This window comes from Lytechinus pictus, chromosome 12 (assembly GCF_037042905.1).
Source record: "Lytechinus pictus isolate F3 Inbred chromosome 12, Lp3.0, whole genome shotgun sequence".
NCBI lineage: Eukaryota > Metazoa > Echinodermata > Echinoidea > Temnopleuroida > Toxopneustidae > Lytechinus > Lytechinus pictus.
The window spans coordinates 30,047,400-30,066,177 of NC_087256.1; the positions used below are offsets into that span (position 1 = coordinate 30,047,400).

Here is an 18,778-nt window from a genome sequence, read left to right on the forward strand (position 1 = left end):
GAAAATGAAAAAGCCTAATTAATATGCTTTTTGAGACCAGCTGTTCAGTATATTGGTCACAATGTACACAAATCCATTGAAGTCATGTATTATTAACCCAATATCAAATATGCTCTTTTGGATATTTCTTATTCCATCGCAATGTTGCAATGAAATTATTTTGCCACGTGTTAATGAAATATTGACTTTCTCCCACAATTAACAGACAAATATACACAAAGATGTAATATTAACCTATTACTCTATTTGCTTCATTGAACAACTGCTATGATATCGATCCTGCTTGAAAATTATTAGACTGATAATTGATATATGGTAGTAGATTCGTTTGCCATGTATTTAAAAAGAAATAACATCCAATGATAATGTCTTTGAAATTCTCAAGGTGATAGCTCACACAATTTTTCAAACTTTTATTTTTGGTTTTTCGATCTTTGTTTGAATTTTGTTACCCTTTTGCATTGAAACAACTTTTGCAGCCTGTTCTACGAGTTGATGATAATCATAATCATTGTTAGAGTGCTTTATACAGATGTGGACAGATCATATGGGGCTGACTATACATTCTATTACAAATTAATGACTCTATTGTCTATAAAAGCACCCTTTTGAGAAGCTTACCTGCCCACAGAAGTCAATGTCTTCGGTGTGCCTGCAAAATCCTCTGTCATCCTTCCTCGCAAACTGCTTCAGATGATGGAGGTTGCCATGGATATAGGTGTTTCTGAAATATTCAAGAATTAGATAATGCATAATAGCTGCGATGAAACGGGGTGATAGAGAGACGGATAATGCCTTTCAAAGAACTTCAGTAATGAGATCGTTTGGCACAGGGTAATAGCATGAGAAATGGAAAAATTATGGAACTGTGAATCTGGAGGTGGAAAATGGCGGAGAAGGTAGAAAATAAGGCGGTGCGAGTATGGTAAAAGGCAGATACATATGGTTTGTAAACCCAGACAGAAATACCATTTTCCTCCCGCAAGCCTAAAATATTAATTCAATTCTATTCGGTTCTTTATTCATTCAAATTCAAATAGGTTAAAAAAAAAACATATGTACAATGCAAACAAATTAGAAATGCATGAAATAATACAGCCTAAAACATATCATAATAAGCAAAACATTGCGTTGATTATATATTGTAACTGACTGAAAGATAACTTGAGAAGAAAAGCACAGAGGCCTTGTGAGAATAAGTTCTCAAAAAAATCTTTAAAAATAAATACAAAAAAACTTCCATGAACATCTAAAAGAGGGGCCAATACTTCATCTGCAGGATAACTAGAAAGTATCATGGATGTCTAACCAATAATGTAAAAGTGGATTATTCCTGTAATATAAGGGGGAAAGGGTCGAAGCATATTTCAAATTGAGTAGAGATTTAAAACCAAATAACAGAGAAAAAGAAGAATTTTACATCCACACACGAAATAAATAGAATGCAAAATGAATAATTTAAACATGAAGGTTTCGTCTTCCCATAGATCCATAGATAAACAGTTATCTTTAGAACTTAATCATTTTAAGACAAGGAGTGATTTATCTTAAGATCTAATTTTACTATGGAGATAACCTGGTGAATGAACTGACATTTCTAGGGTTCATAACGTATGCAAGACAGGGAAACTTGTGTAAATTTCAGAATTCAATTGTAGATAATGCAAATCAGCAGCAGAAAAAATAGAAACATCATCCAAAGCGGATTTCAAATATATTTTCCTAATCTAACAACCGAGAACAATCTAATCTGAAGCTTTTGGTATACAATGTTGTCACCCTCAACTTTGCTAAATGTTAAATGTTTTCTTCTACGAGTTGCTTCTCGAAAGATCTTTTAAAATGATTTTTTCCCCATTCCCCTTTTCCCCTATTCTTTTAAAATCAATTTCTAACCAATTTTTTTCAATGAATTTATTATACAGATCTTATGTTCATGTTGACTGGGATCATGTGTACAAGTTTTTCCAAAACATTTAATGATCCCACCACATTTCCATTAAATGATCTTTTTTTATAAAGTTGTTTGTAAGCATTTCCTTTAAAATAGTGTTTGTTTTAATAGGCTTTGTATATTCATGTTTTTAATGAGAATGTGGAAATAAATTCAAGTCAATGCGATTAAAAAAAAATTATTCAGAGCATGGAAAATTAAAGACGGGAGAAGTGCTTGATGTGTTGATATCTCCATGATTTAACGCACAAAAACACTTTATCTGTCCCAAATTCAACTAAGACCTACCATGGTACAACAGTATGTAAATACTGTTAGTTTTTGTTAAATTGTTATGTAGGTATTGTTTATATATTACAGAGTATATTTAGTAGACTCACGATTGTTCATTCTACTAACAAGTTAAGAAACATGTTTTCATCTGCCTAAACTACAAGGGGCCAGACTTGATTAGCATTCATGCTATTTTCTGGTTCCTATTTTCCTTGCTTTTTTATGTACTGGTATTCATAACTGATTGGCTGTAAACTTGTGAATTGATATTATTATTGCATTGGATAATAAATAAATTCATCATACTACAACTGCATTATCCTCAAAGTTATATATTTTTCTTCAAGATGACAGAATATCCTCTAAACAATTAACACTTTCAACAGGATTTTAAGTTGTGGATATATTGACAACACTGTCTGGAGATAAAGAGATAATAACGGCACCAATTTGCAATATTCCTTTTTGAATCCCCCTTTTATTTCCCATCATTTCCCGTCATCTAGCCATTGATATATCCTATTTATTCTATTTTTAGGAAATAATTGTCCACTCCAGAATCCTGTTATTGTCATCATTTCATATTTTCAAGAAAGAGGAACTATATGCCCAGTCAACAAAGCCATTCATATTTCATACTGAATGGTGCAACAACAAAAAAGAAGAATTAGCCAAGACAAAGTTCAGTTTTATTCCTCCCTGAACATGTGGAAATACCACTGTTTTAAAATTTTGGCCCAATTAAGAGGGTCCTTATTATCTGTAAAAATTGAAATTTTGTATAATCCAAACAATAAAAAAACAAAAAGTGAATGAGTGATATCATTGACTCTTTTATTGTTGTGCATTAAACTAAATGGGAAAAATTTGCAAAACTTTAAAATGTAATAACTTTCTCCTATCTGTAAAGAGTTTCATCTGATTGGTAGAACTCAAATAGAATAAATGCTCGTCTTTCCACAATTAATTTTGTTTTCACAAGGCAAAAACAAAATTGATTGTGGAAAGACGAAAATTTGTTCTATGTCATAACTTTCTAATTTTTTATGAAATTTTCTGCATTATGCTTGTTTGATTTTTCTCTATTGATTCAAATCTACCTTGTTTTGGGGTAAACTTGACCTCTAAAAACACTTTGAATCGACAGGTACATGTTGAGATGATTGCGTTACAGGCTTTCCATAATTGTGACTGACGAGATCAATCACAACTCTTCGTGAGATGGGGTCCTGTTGTCTCAAAAATGCGGTCTGAAACCACCTTATGAGAGGTAAATAAAATCTCCTTAGAATTGCTTGCAGTTCTACACAACTATTTTATTATCTGTTGTTTTTGCAATGCTTTAAGAGCCTTTTATTTTCACAGCCCCCTGAGTACAACATTGTCTTATTCAAAGGCAGATCACCTAGTTATCAACAACTAAAACATTCTCTTTTTAGGAGGAATAGGACTGTGCCAACAAAAGATTGATGCTTCCCCTTAGAACATCCTGGGTATAATCTTCCGTTGCTTTTTGCCATGGGAAAAAGTGGCATCAACAGATGATAATTAGAAATCCTTCACGAATCCCAAGATATATCCTACTGAATATTAAATACAGGAGGCCTAAATCCTCTATTAATATGTGATATCTTGGCAGAGCATTGATCTAATTCTTTTTAAGATGGGGGATGCTCTTGTCATCGCTTGGAAATGTCTCCAGGGGCCAAAGACATATCCTTGTTGTTCCGGAATGGATTGCAAGTGTTTCGCAGGACTTGGAGCAGGCCTAAGTTTAGATACTTTTCTAAAGAATGAAATACTGACACAGTAAATAATGCATTTAAAAAGTGTATCGTGAATGAATGAAATGATATAGACAGAGGGAGTGGGAGAGAGGGAAGGAGAGAAGGAGAGAGTTGGGGGGAACCTGAATACAGCACAAGTGAGAGATAGGTTGAGATAGCAAACTCAAGATTGCTTGGTAGCTAGATGACAAAGAAGAGAGGGACAGAGACAAAGAGAGAGATTAAAAAAGGGGGACAGAAAGAGAAAGAATGGGAAAATCATAGAGAAAAATGCAAAGAGAAGAGAAAGGAGGAAAAAGCTAGGAATGAGAATGAAAGGGAGACAGCAAGAGAGAGAGAGAGACTGAATGGAAGAAAGGTGAAAAGGGGAGATGATGATGATAACATGGCAAGGAAAAAGATGTATGAATATAATGAAAGAATGAATGAATGAAACAAATGGTGGAAGGAAGGAATTAATGAATGGTAAGGAAAAAGATGAATGAATGGATGGATGGATGAATGAATGGCAAGGAAAAATGATTGGATGGATGGATGGATTTACAAATGAATAAATGAAGGAATGAATGAATTAATTCATTATCCAATGATTTTTTAATATAAAGTAAAGAGGAAACTCAGGATAAAAAATGAATGATCAGAAGAGAATCATAGAAGTATGCCTACACTATTTAGTTTTTCATCACTCGATACATACATGTACAGGGCCCAAGATACACATGTGTCGGGTCTGAAGCCGCCTCCGACGCCAGTCTCATGCCTGGAATTTGGTGTGTATGCCAGGAAAGACCGGATTACGCTCATCGCATTTCCCGCTTCCCACACGATTCAAAATCTGCGTTTTCTGATCGGAATGATTGGCATGAAATTTTGAACATGTTCAAAAACTTTCGCCGATTTAAATAAATTCCAGTTGTTGCCCCGTTCATCCTCAAAGCATTATTACGCTGCCCCCGATTTCCACCGATTCCTATTCCACCCTCTGCCGATCCAATGATCGGGATGGATCGGGGTTTCCCAGCTTGATAGTGGAATGGCCCCTTTAGACCAACTTTTGGTTAGACCAAGCAGCTATTGGACCTACTTCATAGAAGATCAAATGGATTTAGCCCATGTGATTTTAAAGATCTGAGAAATAGACCTACTACTTGGGGACCAAGTGGATACAGACATCTGAGGGGGGGGGGGGGAGAGGGTTTATGCATGAACTTCCAAACTTGTTCTTGGTCTGGGATGTATAGGACCCTCTTTCACAGGCCTGTAATAGGGAGTTTTAGAATGTGTGAACGAGAACAGCGTATCAGTCGACAGATCATGTGTCAATGTAGTCGTCTGTCTACGTTCACAACAGATACAAATATTTTTCAATTGTACGTGTACGTTCATCCACATCAACCAGCGTGATAACTAGCCGGTTATGACACGCTGCCCAACCCGGAAGATCAGGCGTAGCCTACCATCGCGTCACGACCCGGTCGGGTGACGCAAGGGTGCAACTTGTGCACACTTGCTCTTTCACTTGCTTTGATTACTTTTTACATGAGTTAGGAGATATAGCGATAAACATTTTGTAGTTCAGAAAGCATTGTACAACTTACATTAATTTTATGGAAAGTCACTGAAAACTGTGTTTAATAAGGGAAAAGATCCATTGCAATTGATCTTCATGCTGAGCTTGAGCGGTTGAAGTGACAGCACTCATGTGCATGTCGAGGAGAGCGGCAGAATGGATGTGGCGAGGTTCTCAATTCTGATAGACTGCGAGGGTGAGGGCCTGACGCATATGGCAAGCCGTAAAATGACGTCATCTCGTACCAGTCGTCTATGTGGACGTATGATTCTAAAAGTGCTTGATACTTACCTGAAAGGCGATATCTTGAGCATGGAAGCCAGGTAGGATTCATCAGGGATGATGCAAGTACTGGCAAAGAAATGAAGGTTGTTCATGAAGATTCCTCTGTCCGGACTGACAACAAGCTCAATGAAGTCTCTAAAGAACAGTAAAAAAAACATATATAATAATTTAATAATAATTACAGTATATTTACCCAGGGTAGCCACTTCAGTTCCGAAAACTGTTCTCCCAGCAGGCCCTGCTATTATTATTACCCGGCTAAGCTAGGCTACCGATTCAGGTGCACACAGCTCTTTGATGAATTGTTTCCTGCCGGTACCCATTTACCTCACCTGGGTTGAGTGCAGCACAGTGTGGATGAATTTCTTGCTGAAGGAAAACGCGCCACGGGTAGGATTCGAACCCAAGACCCTCTGTTTGAAAGGCGAGAGTCAGAACCACTAGACCCCGACGCTCCCATGTAGTGAATAGAGAATGGTAAATTATGAGCTTGGATAATAAACGGGACATGCAGGGCATTTCAACCCTTGGTATACATTGATTACAATATGATACATGATCACTTTTGGGGTTATTAATTCATTTCATGTCACCTTTTCACCTTTTCATCTTTTGACTTCTAATTGCATTTATTAGTTTATCTATCTATCTGTCTGTCTGTCTGTCTATCTGTCTATCTATCTATCTAATGGGCAATTCCATAGGTTGGTGGACATGAGCTTAATGTGTCTTTGTACATATAGCCCATCTGAACCGTAACATGAGTAACCACTTTATCTGCACCCCTAGTAAAAACCATGTGTTCTTTATTTTTTAAATTATAATTTATATACAAATTTATCTCCCTAATATACTTCTTTGAAATGGATATAATCAACTTTCATAAAAGCCTTGCATGAGGACACTTTGCACTTATGTCCACTTTTCATTTTATGCATGTCCAAATCATGTAACATGAGTAACCGACACATTTCAAAGATTTGCCAGGAGCATAATGAAATTTCCCAAGTTTTGTTTTTATACAAAGGATAGTCAGACTGCGTACTATGTTGTGATAAAGAGATGTTTAGTTCCTATCAGTAATAATGGAGGTACAGCTCCAAGTATGAGTCAAGGTGTCTCCAAATGTAACGTGAGTAACCGTGGAATAGCCCCTATCTATTTTATATTTATCTATTCATCCAGCCTCAGCAACATACATTTTGAAAGAGGTCAATGATTTGGGGATAAATTTACTTTTAGTTTACAAATATACAATGAGTTTAATTACGTGACAATATTGAAAGGAGCTATATGGAGTTGAAGCAAATTTTCAAAACAGGCATGCAACAATGAACTCTTGTACAAACCATTACTTTACACTTACAAGAAGACTTTATTTACAGGAATCCCGCAACACCCAAGACTTACACAACAACCATCTCTACCTGGCTTACTTTCAAGAAGTCAACATGCAGCATTACGCAATCCCAACTCTTTCCCAAGTGAAATCATGAAAAAGCATCTACAATGGTCACACCTTGTATCTGAATCTATTCAAAACCTGTATAATAACATTTCCCAACTGCCACATCTTCATAATTCTCATTTTCAAAGGCAAAAAAAGGACACGATTCCCATGCTTAAAAGCAAAGGAAAAAATGAATAGGGTCAACCAATTCCTATGCAACTGTTACCTTCCCTCACTTTCTAAAAGCAGACACCATTTCAAACTTTAGTGAAAATATAATGACAATACCACACTTCCCCCAACAATTATTAATGCAATAACCATTATTTTCCCATTTTACCTCAAATTTCAAGAAAATTGTAGTGCCTTTATGATCTTTATAAGTGTCAAAACTGTGGTGTTGGGCCGACACCAACTGAGGTATCTAGAGAACCACACTGTGAAGTGTTAGGATTACACCCTAGAGTTTGAATATAACACCAAAAAGTGCTACATTAACAACCAAAGATGTTGTAATATCACCCATGGGTGTTGAACTAGCACTGTCATTTCAACACCATAATGTATAATAAAGTATAATGACTGGTGTGGTTGTCTATCTACACCAGTTTAACACCACAATTTTTGCAGCATGAGCAATTCAAAGAGTACGCAAACTCATACCTTTACTCAGTCCCTCCCATCTGACAAAGCGATAAATTTGTTGAAAATGATTGACACAAATAAAGATGTTTATTATTTTCATAATAATTCTGACTATTGAATGGTGGCGGCCTTTCTGTCTTGTCACTTTGTTGCTTTGCCAACTCGCATTTTCCAAATGACGATCAATCACACGTGGAATGGCAAAGAGAGCGTTCCCCCGTCAAAGTCAATACATTCTGCAGATGTTCCCAATACAATTGCCAACCCTCGCACTCTGGCCCCCGAGTTAACTTCCCAGCTAACCCAGCCCGGGGTTAAACCGCAGGTTTGCTTGTGTTTAAAGGAGGTGTCACTGAATTGCTTAGTGCCCAAGTTTGCATTTGACTTTCATGTAGGTAGGGGCCGGCATCCTCTGGGGGATATTCAGAATTTTAAGTTCCACAAGTAGGGAGAGAAGAGAACAGGTATCCCTGACACTTTGTAAGTCAGCATCAATTTCAACAAAAATAAAAGGCCCAATTCCATAAATAATGTCCATGAGGATTCGTTTACTACAATCCTCTTTTTAAGTTTGGTAAATCCTCCCTTAGCAGGTGCGGATCCAGAGGATGGTGGAAGGCAGGGGGGGGGGCACCCCGTAAAATTAGAAAATATAGTGGTGTGCCTTCATTGCACACATCCCGTGAAATGACCAACCTCTTTTAAATTCATTTATTGAATTATTTCTTGCTTGTCAAATGCTTTGGGAGAAAATATGTCCTTCATTATAGACTAATGACCTTTTCCTTTTTCTTTTTTTTTTGCTTGTCAAATTTTTCCAAGAAATTTGCACCCCGTAAGATTCTGGATCCGTACCTGCATGTTGAAAAATAGTGATTGTTTTTTTGTACATATATTTTTTTCTTCATGTTCTGAAAGAGTAGTGTATTCAGTATCGTTTTTGTTGTTGTTGCTGCAATCGATTGTGTTGGATCGCCCTTTTTCTTGCCAAAAGTGATATGGAAATGCATGCCCCAAAACTTTGGTAATCGGAATAACACACTAATGATTGCTATTTTCCTCACGTTCAACCCTGTTGGAGGATTCAATACTGGACCCAAATCACCATGTTAACGCAGTTGTTATTGTGGAGTTCTTGACTTTAGGTGGTTTCAGACCGCCTCGAAGTTCGTCATTTCCAGGTATTTTGGCAGTGTGAAAGCAAATTACACGTAATCTCCCTGAAAGAAAATACCCGCTAAATAGTAGGTATGCTTGTCAAAATTATGAGAACTTTCGTGGGGATTTTCCAAGGTCACAGGTATTTTGGCAGTGTGAAAGCAAATTACTAGAGCTTTTGTAGGGATTTTTCCAAGGTCGCAGGTATTTTGGCAGTGTGAAAGCAAATTACAGAAACTTTTAGCCCATCATGTAGTTGGGTGCGGCGCCATGGATGACTGCTGAGCTAACGATTTTGAATCTCGCCCCGATTGCTTGCTTATCACTTTTATATCAGACCATATTGTGCATGCTCGTAACTTCAGGAATTTATCCCAAAGGGAATGTTTCGGGGTGGTGTGAATGCAAGAATAATTAACAGGTATTTTTTAGCCCGAAAAAGTTCTCGTAATTTAACGGGGATTCTTGTGATCGAGGCGGTTTGAAACCAACTATTGAGGTACAGACTGCTTTATCAGCCAACGTGGGCTGCAAGGAATCGCATAATACATGTAGTGTCAAAGGGGGAGAAGAGAGAAGGGCTGACAAGTCAAAAGTCTTGAAAAATATGTACATAGTTTTCAAAGCAAAGCTACCTCTCACATATTTTGATTGATTACACTGTTCTGACTTTTCCCTTATATGGTTTTAACAAGAACTTAAACAAGTTAACCTAACTCCATTAGGTGTCTTTTTTATCTTAATGATTTATGGTTATAACAGAAAAACTAGGCCCTGGCCATACACAACTGTCAGAGATTTCTTATTTTTTATTTGATTCATCTGTCAATTGATTACTGTGGTAAAAGAAACTAGAGCTGATTACAACACTGTTTCCTCTATCAAATATACCTTCATAATAATAAAGCGTTATTTTTTATAAATCACTTTTTGTATTTTATTTCAATTAATTTCTTTTATTTTTTTAATGGAAAAGGTAGTGAACCACCCTTTTTAAAAATATTTTTCTTTGTATCTCTCTTTGTCTCATTTTAAAAACAGACTCAGAAATCCATGAAATTTCATTTACTTAAAACAATCACAGTTGAAATCAAATATCTTTCCTCTTCATAAGGAATCTGTAAAAAGGCTTCAGAAAAAAAAGACATATTACGATGAAAATTGAAATGAAAAAGATTTTGCAGTTCAATTCACATGGGTTTCGTACTATAAACTAGGCATAACTATGCGGTTTCGAATTTCGCGCGAAACGTGTCACCCCACTGAGAGCATTCCCATAGCAACAAGATCGCTTTACGTGAAGTGATTTTGAAAACCGCTTTCGTGCCATCAAGCGGGAACGCTAGCAAAGCGATCTTCCAAACTGGTTTCCCAAACCGGTTTCCAGTAAACTAGTTTTAGAAAGCGTAATGAGAACGGGGTCTAGGCCTACTGGTCAAGTTAGGGTCAACTTAAGTCTGACTTCCTTTTTTTGACAGTCTTCATACATTTCCTCCCATAATATTATGAATCATTCCTAAATGTATGCCATTTTAAGTGGGCTGTGGTTGAGAAAAATGATCCTGACCCATGGGATTAAGTTACATAGAATAAGACCATGGGGGATTACAAAATTAATCAAACTCTTTGTTTTATGTCCAGTTGTTCTGATGAGATTTGCATGTTTTAGAAGTGACCTTTTAACATTTGCCATTAAAATGCTGCAAGGTATTTGATTGATTGATTGAAAATCACATTTATTTCCTTCAAACAGATACAAAATAATATTTGACATAGTAACGAATACAGTATATATTTCGACACAATTTTGAAGGAGGCGAAAACCCGGAAAGCAGAGCTTGAGTTGGGGTCGCCAGATACAAATAAATAACAAGTTACGTACTGTAATGACATCATATGTAATTGCATATAAATAAGAAAGTTAAGAGTAGAAAAAGAAACACAGATGGAGAAGAGGGAGAAGAAATGTAGGCATTAGAAGATAAGTTCATTTGAATTACAGAGTAAACTGGTCGCAATTACGTAATATTGGTACATGTATATATAAAGAGCTTGAGTGACATTTGTCTAGCAGAGCAACAGGTAAGGCATGTGCATTAATTAACATTAGAAATGGAAGGTAGTTCAAGCATGTCAACATGTCAATGATCTCTGTCAGTGCGAGCATTTAAATAAAGTTTCATTTTATAAGAGAAAGATTGCAAAGAACGAGAGTTTTGTAGGCGGGCTGGTAAACTGTTCCAAAATTTTGGCCCAGAGTAGCGAATATCGTATTGAAATCTTCGGGTTCTATGTTTTGGTAAATGAATTTGGGTAGCGCTTCTCGTGCTATACTTACACTTTAAAAAAAAAATATGAGAAGTAAAAGTAACAACCATTGCAAAGAGGTAATCCATTGCAAGATATTGCATTTTATTTGCACATACATGTACAGTGCATATGATATATAAACATGTATGTAATTTGTCAAGTATATGACCTAAGTATCTTTTTTTAATGTTTCTGAACTATTATCTGTAAGGGCCTCTATATTACTATATATCTCTCTCTGTATGTCATACCTATATTTATTCATGTAATTGATTTGTAACTTTGTATTTCAATGTAATTGTCCATAAATGTGTTTATTTGTAATATTGAGAATGATGCAATATGTGTGGGTTTTAATCAATAAATTTTGAAACTTGAAACTAGTACATGTATATAAAACTGCTGTCATTCACCCAGATTCAATCTGCTATGAGTAAAAGACAAGGTTATGCTACAAGTAGGAATGATCCTTGAACTACGCTTGTTTTAAGACAAATGATTATTAAGGAAGAGACCTTCAATATTGTAAGTTGCTCAATTCTTGTACAACTAGTGGCAAAGCTATACAATCTGATTAGTCATTAATAAATGAATGTAAAAAAATAATATGAATTAACACTAGACTGACCGACGTAAAGGGATTCTCTACCATATCGGGCGCAATGCAATTTGCACGCTTTCACAGTGGCTCATAGTAGAAATAACTTCCATGAAACTTACCACTTATAATAAGAGTGATTCTTTGCTCAATCACATAACAGCTTTTATAACTTTTTTTTGTTGCTAATGCTGCAATCAACCACTTTAGCAATTACCTCACTATTTTATGACATTTATCAATCTTAAATGATGCATAATGTTACTTTCTGACTCTTCGTGACACTGCAGGGGGCACCATTTTCTTTCAATTACCTCGCTGAAAAGCGAATAAACTCACAAACGAGTCTAAAAATAGTTCTTTTCACAGCTTCTTTTTTATTTTAGCTTGATTTTAATTTCCATGTTAACTCCAAAACCGTCCAGTTAAAAGGAATTTGCACATTTAAAGTGCAAAAAAGGGCGCTGAATTTGTTTTAACATGTGTAAGAACAATAGTCCTTGGATAATCAAAGAAATATTTTATACCATTAACAGATTAATGGACACAGATGGCTCTTGGATAATTATGATAGTCAACTAAATCTTTGGAAGAAAGATTTATCTTCTTAAAAGTAAATCTGTATTGCAGAGGGGGGGGGGGAAAGTAAAATGTGGGTGAATTTTTATGCAAAGACCAGAAAGTCTCTTAGAAATGTCAAATCTACGTCATAGATAATCTGATGGGAGTGTCATTTATTTTTCTTTTCAATTATGTTTGGATAAAGGAATAATTATTATATGCCATTATTAAAGTATTAAAGATTATTTCTCTTCCTCCAAAAAAAAGTTATACATCAATTGAAATTAATCCATCTATGAGAAAAGGATTCAGATCTCATGCATTTTTTTATTTCCACTAGATGTTGAATGTAAACAAGTTGGACAAACAACAATTTTTTTTAATGTAACAAGCTGTCCCTTGATTTATTTTGAACGATGCAATCAACGATCTCATATTCTCAACAGTTCCAAACTATGTGCATCCAACACACTTTTTTCCCTACATGTATAATTTGATAGGTGTTTACTGAAAATTCGTTAGAAAGGGAATCGAAAATAAAAATGAAGTTTATTGCCAAAATGGAACTCGCGTCTTAAGTCAACAATATCTGATGATCATAATCTGGAAAAAGGATCCAGAAATACTGATTTCTTTTCTACTATACTGCAGAATGCATAAATCTAAGTATTTCCTAGGTTTAGATTTTTTTTATTTATGCCTTAACACATGTTACAGTACAAACCTAGCCTAAGGTCTGCTAAGCGAGAACAAGAATATCATTTACCCTAATCTCTATCCACATTTTCAATGCTAACTGCTCAAAGACCCATTACTGAGATGTACTACCCCATAAAATGCTTTGTTATTTAATCATTTCATGCATACCTAGGTTCTAAATTTATATCTTTTGTAAACAAAACAAGATTAATTATTGGAATGTGTCTCGGATTCTAAACTCATAAGTGTACATTCGTAAAATTCATTTCTTTTGCAAACGAAACATCATTCATTATTGAACCGTCCAATGCATGCCCAGAATTTCAATTCACTAGCAAATATTTGCAAACTTTTGTAAATGAATTATGATTTATAAGTGAATCATTGAACGCCATATGCTCGGATCCTTAATTCAACAGTTAGTATTTACTCCTACAAATTAGTAACACTGTGTTTACAAATTGGGTTGATTATTTCTGACATTTAATTGATGTATAATTGTCACCTCATATATAAACTAAATTTCCTTTGTAAACGTTGGTATTTGCAATGCACCAGCGAAAGACAAATTTCTATATCGGGATAAAAAAGTTATCAATTTATCAATTAAATTCAATTTTCTACTGATATGCAAAGAAGGGTCCTATGGTCTACCCTAATGATACTTAGACCAGCAGGACTAGGGTTCAACACTCACCTCGAGAAGACAGCCCACTGTGAAGTACTATGCATGTCCGTCCAATCTGGTCTCTTCCCCCTATAAGACACATTATAAACATGGCCTCCGCATCCATACCAAACTGAGAAGTCAGTTGGTTTGTCGCTCCGGTCTTTCCAGTTCCCATTCTGTCTCATGAAGTTGTGCCCTGAAAAATAAAAAAATAAATAATCAACAAATTGTCAAATTATGATATGTCCGGGTAGGAAATAAAGTATTTTTTCATATTTTAGGGAGTTTTGTTTCCACATTGGGCAATTGTTAGATTTGGGAAGCCATTCCTTTTATTTCAGGGCTACTTCTTTTCTTTTTTTTTTTTTTTATATTGTAAAAGCATGTCTCATTATGCAGTAACCGTTACTGAATAATGTATTCCCTATGCTGTCCTCAATCAAAAATGATGACACACTTACATTTCTTGCAGGTTTAGAAGTTAAATTGTATTTTCTTGACTATCTATATTCATAAGCCCATTTCCAATCACTGCTTCTGCAAATAATGATCAAACGTCTCTCAAATAAAAATTATCATGAAATGAGTTTGAGTAAAATTGTATATTTTTCAATTATATATAAGATCATACAACTTAATTTAAAAAAAATCACTATAATAATTATAAATAAATAAATAAATAATATAAAATGATGTTCCTGTTACATTTTACTTTAAAGAAAAAACAAACAATACCAAGTTACAGAATTTTGGTCTATATGTAATGTTTTAATGCATGGCGCCACCTTATGGCTAAATTGTCATCAATGCAGTTCAGATACTTTTTATTCAACTCTCAAAACATAGTTAGTGATCGTACAAGAATATCAAATTTGGGGTTGTGTTCATGTGAATTTGGAGTCCTGCACAAATACTATTTCAAGCATGATAACAAACTTAAACATCAATTTAATATGACGTACTATAGTACTTCTGGGTGAAGATTGCTTCCCAAAGAACGGTTGTGTCCTTATCTAAGCTTAAAACAGTCTACAAAACCGCATCATGAGGTGGAATTCTAAATTGGTTTTCAAGACTGCTTTGAGCATTCCCATTTACACATTAGTCTGGTTTCAACCAAAACTGGTTTGAGAAAGTAGATGAAACGGGATCTGAGTCAAATATGGACCCAATCATGTTTGTACCAATGGTGGTGTTTTTAACCCCTCATAATGAATGCCCCCTAAATATGGCTTCTTTCTTTTTTTACCAGACTGTAGCTTGTCCATTGCATCTGTTGATGATGTGCACATCCAGACCTATTATTAAATCATTTGGATCGATTTTCCTCTCATCGTTCACTCTGAAATTGCTGATGCGTTCAGAATAGATGACCTGGAAATCTGACCATATTTTTTTACTTCTGATTTTCCCCCCTTTCTCTCTTGCCCTTTTCCCTAAGCACAAACATAGAGAGATGAAATATAGAGTAGTCAATGGACCATTTTGATATTCAATATTCTGGATCTAGAATTGTTATTTTTTTTAAAGAAAGATAGAAGATGGTATCCTATAGGTGAAGGGTTGTAAATCCATCAACCTTACTTTACCTTTATTAATTTTTGCAATGTTTTTTGCCACAAATGATCAAAAATTAGTGAATCCATCAGCCTACAATTTCCATTTTTTTTTTGGGGGGGGGGCATTGTTTCGGCAACAAATAAAAAAATAACCCTAATAGACATATAACTTTAGCTTATATAGATAAGACTAATTTGAAAATCTATTTCTGGTATTATCACTATTTAGGCCTATCAACCTGTTGGACTTAGGAAATTGAGGATCTATTGAAACTTGCTCCTATATATTTTGATGCAACTTGGCATCTAAATTAGCACAACAGTCAAGAGACGGCAAAATCACAAATCCTGTTTTGTAGCTATACCTCTTAATATCTGAACAAAATTCTTTGACCAATATTCCTGATATCCAGTCATTTCTTTAGAAGGAAATATCTAATTTCTGTCACATTCCATTTATCACCTTGACCAAATCATAAAAAGATTCCCATTACCAATGGTCTTTGATATTAAGAGGAACTATTGGCTTACTGAATAAAAAACCTTGATGATAAGAACTCGAGTGGCTACCCTGGATAAATAAAACATGATCATCTCTTATTGTAACAATAGGGCCGTCTGCACCATCCCGAGTTTTCAAATTAGCGCGCTATTTCTGATCCGGCAAATTATCCCGATCTGAAAAATCTCGAGATAGTTTGCAGTGGAGACGCAGTTATCGCGCTAGTTCGTAGGATTAATCTCGAGATTGCAATCCCAAGTCAACTCGGGTTTATTTGCAAAATAGCACGCTATTTTACGAATTATCCCGCTAATTCATAGGTGCAGACGCACTCGAGATTGGACTCGGGGTAATTTATTCATGACGTCAGTCCATAATGCAATTCGCGTTCCACTTCCGCCTTGGTCAAAACATAATCACGTGCGAAAGTCAACTTTATACATGCGAATAGATATTATCGCGAATAGCGTTCATCAATTGCCTAATCAGCAACGATGGTGTCCCACCAGTGAATGGATTTTGGGAGAGACCAGACCGAAGGGGGAGGCGCTCATCGACGATGGTCATATTCAATAACAACACTGACAGCAGTGTCGTCTTATTCCTTCGCAAAATGTGAGCAAATAGCATTTCTTTCCTCCTTCTCTCCCTCTCTCTCTCTCTGTCGTTGCCTCCTACTCCGCCATCATATTTAACGAAGAATACATCACTTCTTCACTCGCTGAGCTGAGAGGATTGTTGCATAACACCGGTCGAATTCGGCGAAAGTGCTAGTGAAAGGAGTACATTGCTTGCATATCGCGGGAAGTTATTCAAAAGCTCCAAGATCTCCAAGATCCGAAAGTGCGCATGCTCGGAATATCGGGCTTGTTGCCTCGCTCGAGCAGGAATCGCTCTTCTTGCGATGGTGGAGACGGGGTTTCTTGAATCTCGAGATTAATCGTGAAGTAGGCCGATCGGGCTAAAATCTCGAGATTGAGCAAACTTGGGATGGTGCAGCACCGCCTAATCAATATATGAGGACTCCTCAAGAGTTATGAAAATCTTCTTTCACCATGTATTGGTGAAACTATCTGAAATAATTGTGAAAAAAAACATGGGCTAAGTAAAAACTAAAATATAAGTAGTTACAAAAATCATGAAAGCTTGTCAGATATGTCAATTGTTTTAGGTTTGATTGAAACTGTATCTCCTAAATTCATAATTACATTTTCATTGACATTCTCTACACATTCTCTTTGCCCCAAAGTCAGTCTTTGGGCTAATATAGTTGGTGTTCCTGTTAAATACAGCAATGAAGTCATAAATCTTTTCTCATCCCTAAAATCTTGTGAAAGGTCAATGGAAGACTTCATTCATCATGAGAAGGGATTTCTTGAAAGTCATCCTTTTTTTCTATGCTACATACTCAAAAAATAGCAAGAATGCTGAAATATCAAGGGTTAGGTCCTCTTAAATGATAAAACAGTGTGAATTCTACAAAGTTTATTTGAATAAAAAATCATGTCCATATCTGGATACATTCACAAGTTGTTGAAATATGTTCAAATTTATTTTGTTAAATGCTAAATACAAGGTATAACAAAAATACAACCATTCTATCTTGTTATCTTGCTACCTTTCCTATTTCCTTCTTTGAAAGGTGACGGAGGGCGATAATGATTATAATGAATGCAAGTGTAAACATGAGGAAATAAAATGTTTTTAAAAAGAAAATGTAAGCAAAAAATATATACGCAAATAAAGAGGAAAAGGGAAAGGAAATTCCTCTCACAAAGGAAGTCTAACATGAATGAGGTCTGCATGCAATATAACACACATGTGCGTTTTCGTAATGGACTTTGTACCAACAGATCAAAGCAAAATCAAATTTGAAACGTAAGTCAAAATATAGGTATTGAGTATTTAGTTTTGATAGTTCCACTGAAATATATGTGTTACTGAAATTTAGTTCAATTCAATTTGTTTTCAGTTTATTAGTGTTGTACAATATATACACAGAATTGTTTTCTCCACTGGCTTTTATATTTAATAGCATCATAAAGTTGCACATGTCGACATGACTATACATGAAAAATTAAACATAAGGAATTTCACTCTTAGACATGCCAAATAATGAATCATTCTGTACGACAAGATAACATAAAATAGAAGAGCAATATAAATACAAATTGGCTAACTTTGTTTCAACTTCTTTTGCATTTTTGCTTTTGTTTTTGTTCTCTGTTGTTGGAATCGAACATACTTCAGAAAGAAAGTAATGAAACAGCGAAAGAAGAAAGATTTGGATGAAAATCCATGACCTCTTTTTGCTTTTTGCTTAACGTAATTTCCTTTGTTCCACTTATTCAAGTCACGTAATGGAATGGTTATTTTAATCTATCTGTATATGGCAGATGAGATGGGACTTGTTAAAGCTCAAGAAGATGCCTGAGCATAGTGTATCTAATTATCACAATACCAAGTAAGCTAAATGTGTGTGCAATAAATTTGCTTATATCCATATAATATACTCTCCAAGAAATAGTACGAAGTTTTTTCATGAATTGTTGATTTGTTTTTGTTTTCTCCAAAGTCAAAACTAGTGTGCTGTGCAAACCCTTCACTCGAGTTAAGGGTCTGAATGTGCAGCCTACTCATGCCTTGTGTACTGAAGGCCCTCTTGCTCAGAATTGAATTGAAACAGCAAGTTTTGTACGTGCTAGTCTTTGCGTGGAGACACACTTGCTGATCAAAGTTTCAATCAGGGTCTGTACC

The 18,778-nt window shown here is 35.4% G+C and overlaps 1 protein-coding gene across 1 annotated transcript in view; it reads right to left on the reverse strand.

Moving 5' to 3' along the window:
* The window catches only part of LOC129272716 (uncharacterized), a 41,705-nt gene extending 26,453 nt beyond the window's left edge, over positions 1–15,252 (reverse strand). The window contains exons 1-4 of the mRNA XM_064107235.1: positions 15,210–15,252; positions 13,988–14,156; positions 5,876–6,004; positions 622–724 (exon numbers count right to left, since the gene is read on the reverse strand). Coding sequence (XP_063963305.1) covers positions 622–724; positions 5,876–6,004; positions 13,988–14,156; positions 15,210–15,252 — 444 coding nt within the window. The remainder of the gene's footprint in view (positions 1–621; positions 725–5,875; positions 6,005–13,987; positions 14,157–15,209) is intronic.
* Positions 15,253–18,778: the final 3,526 nt, after the last annotated feature.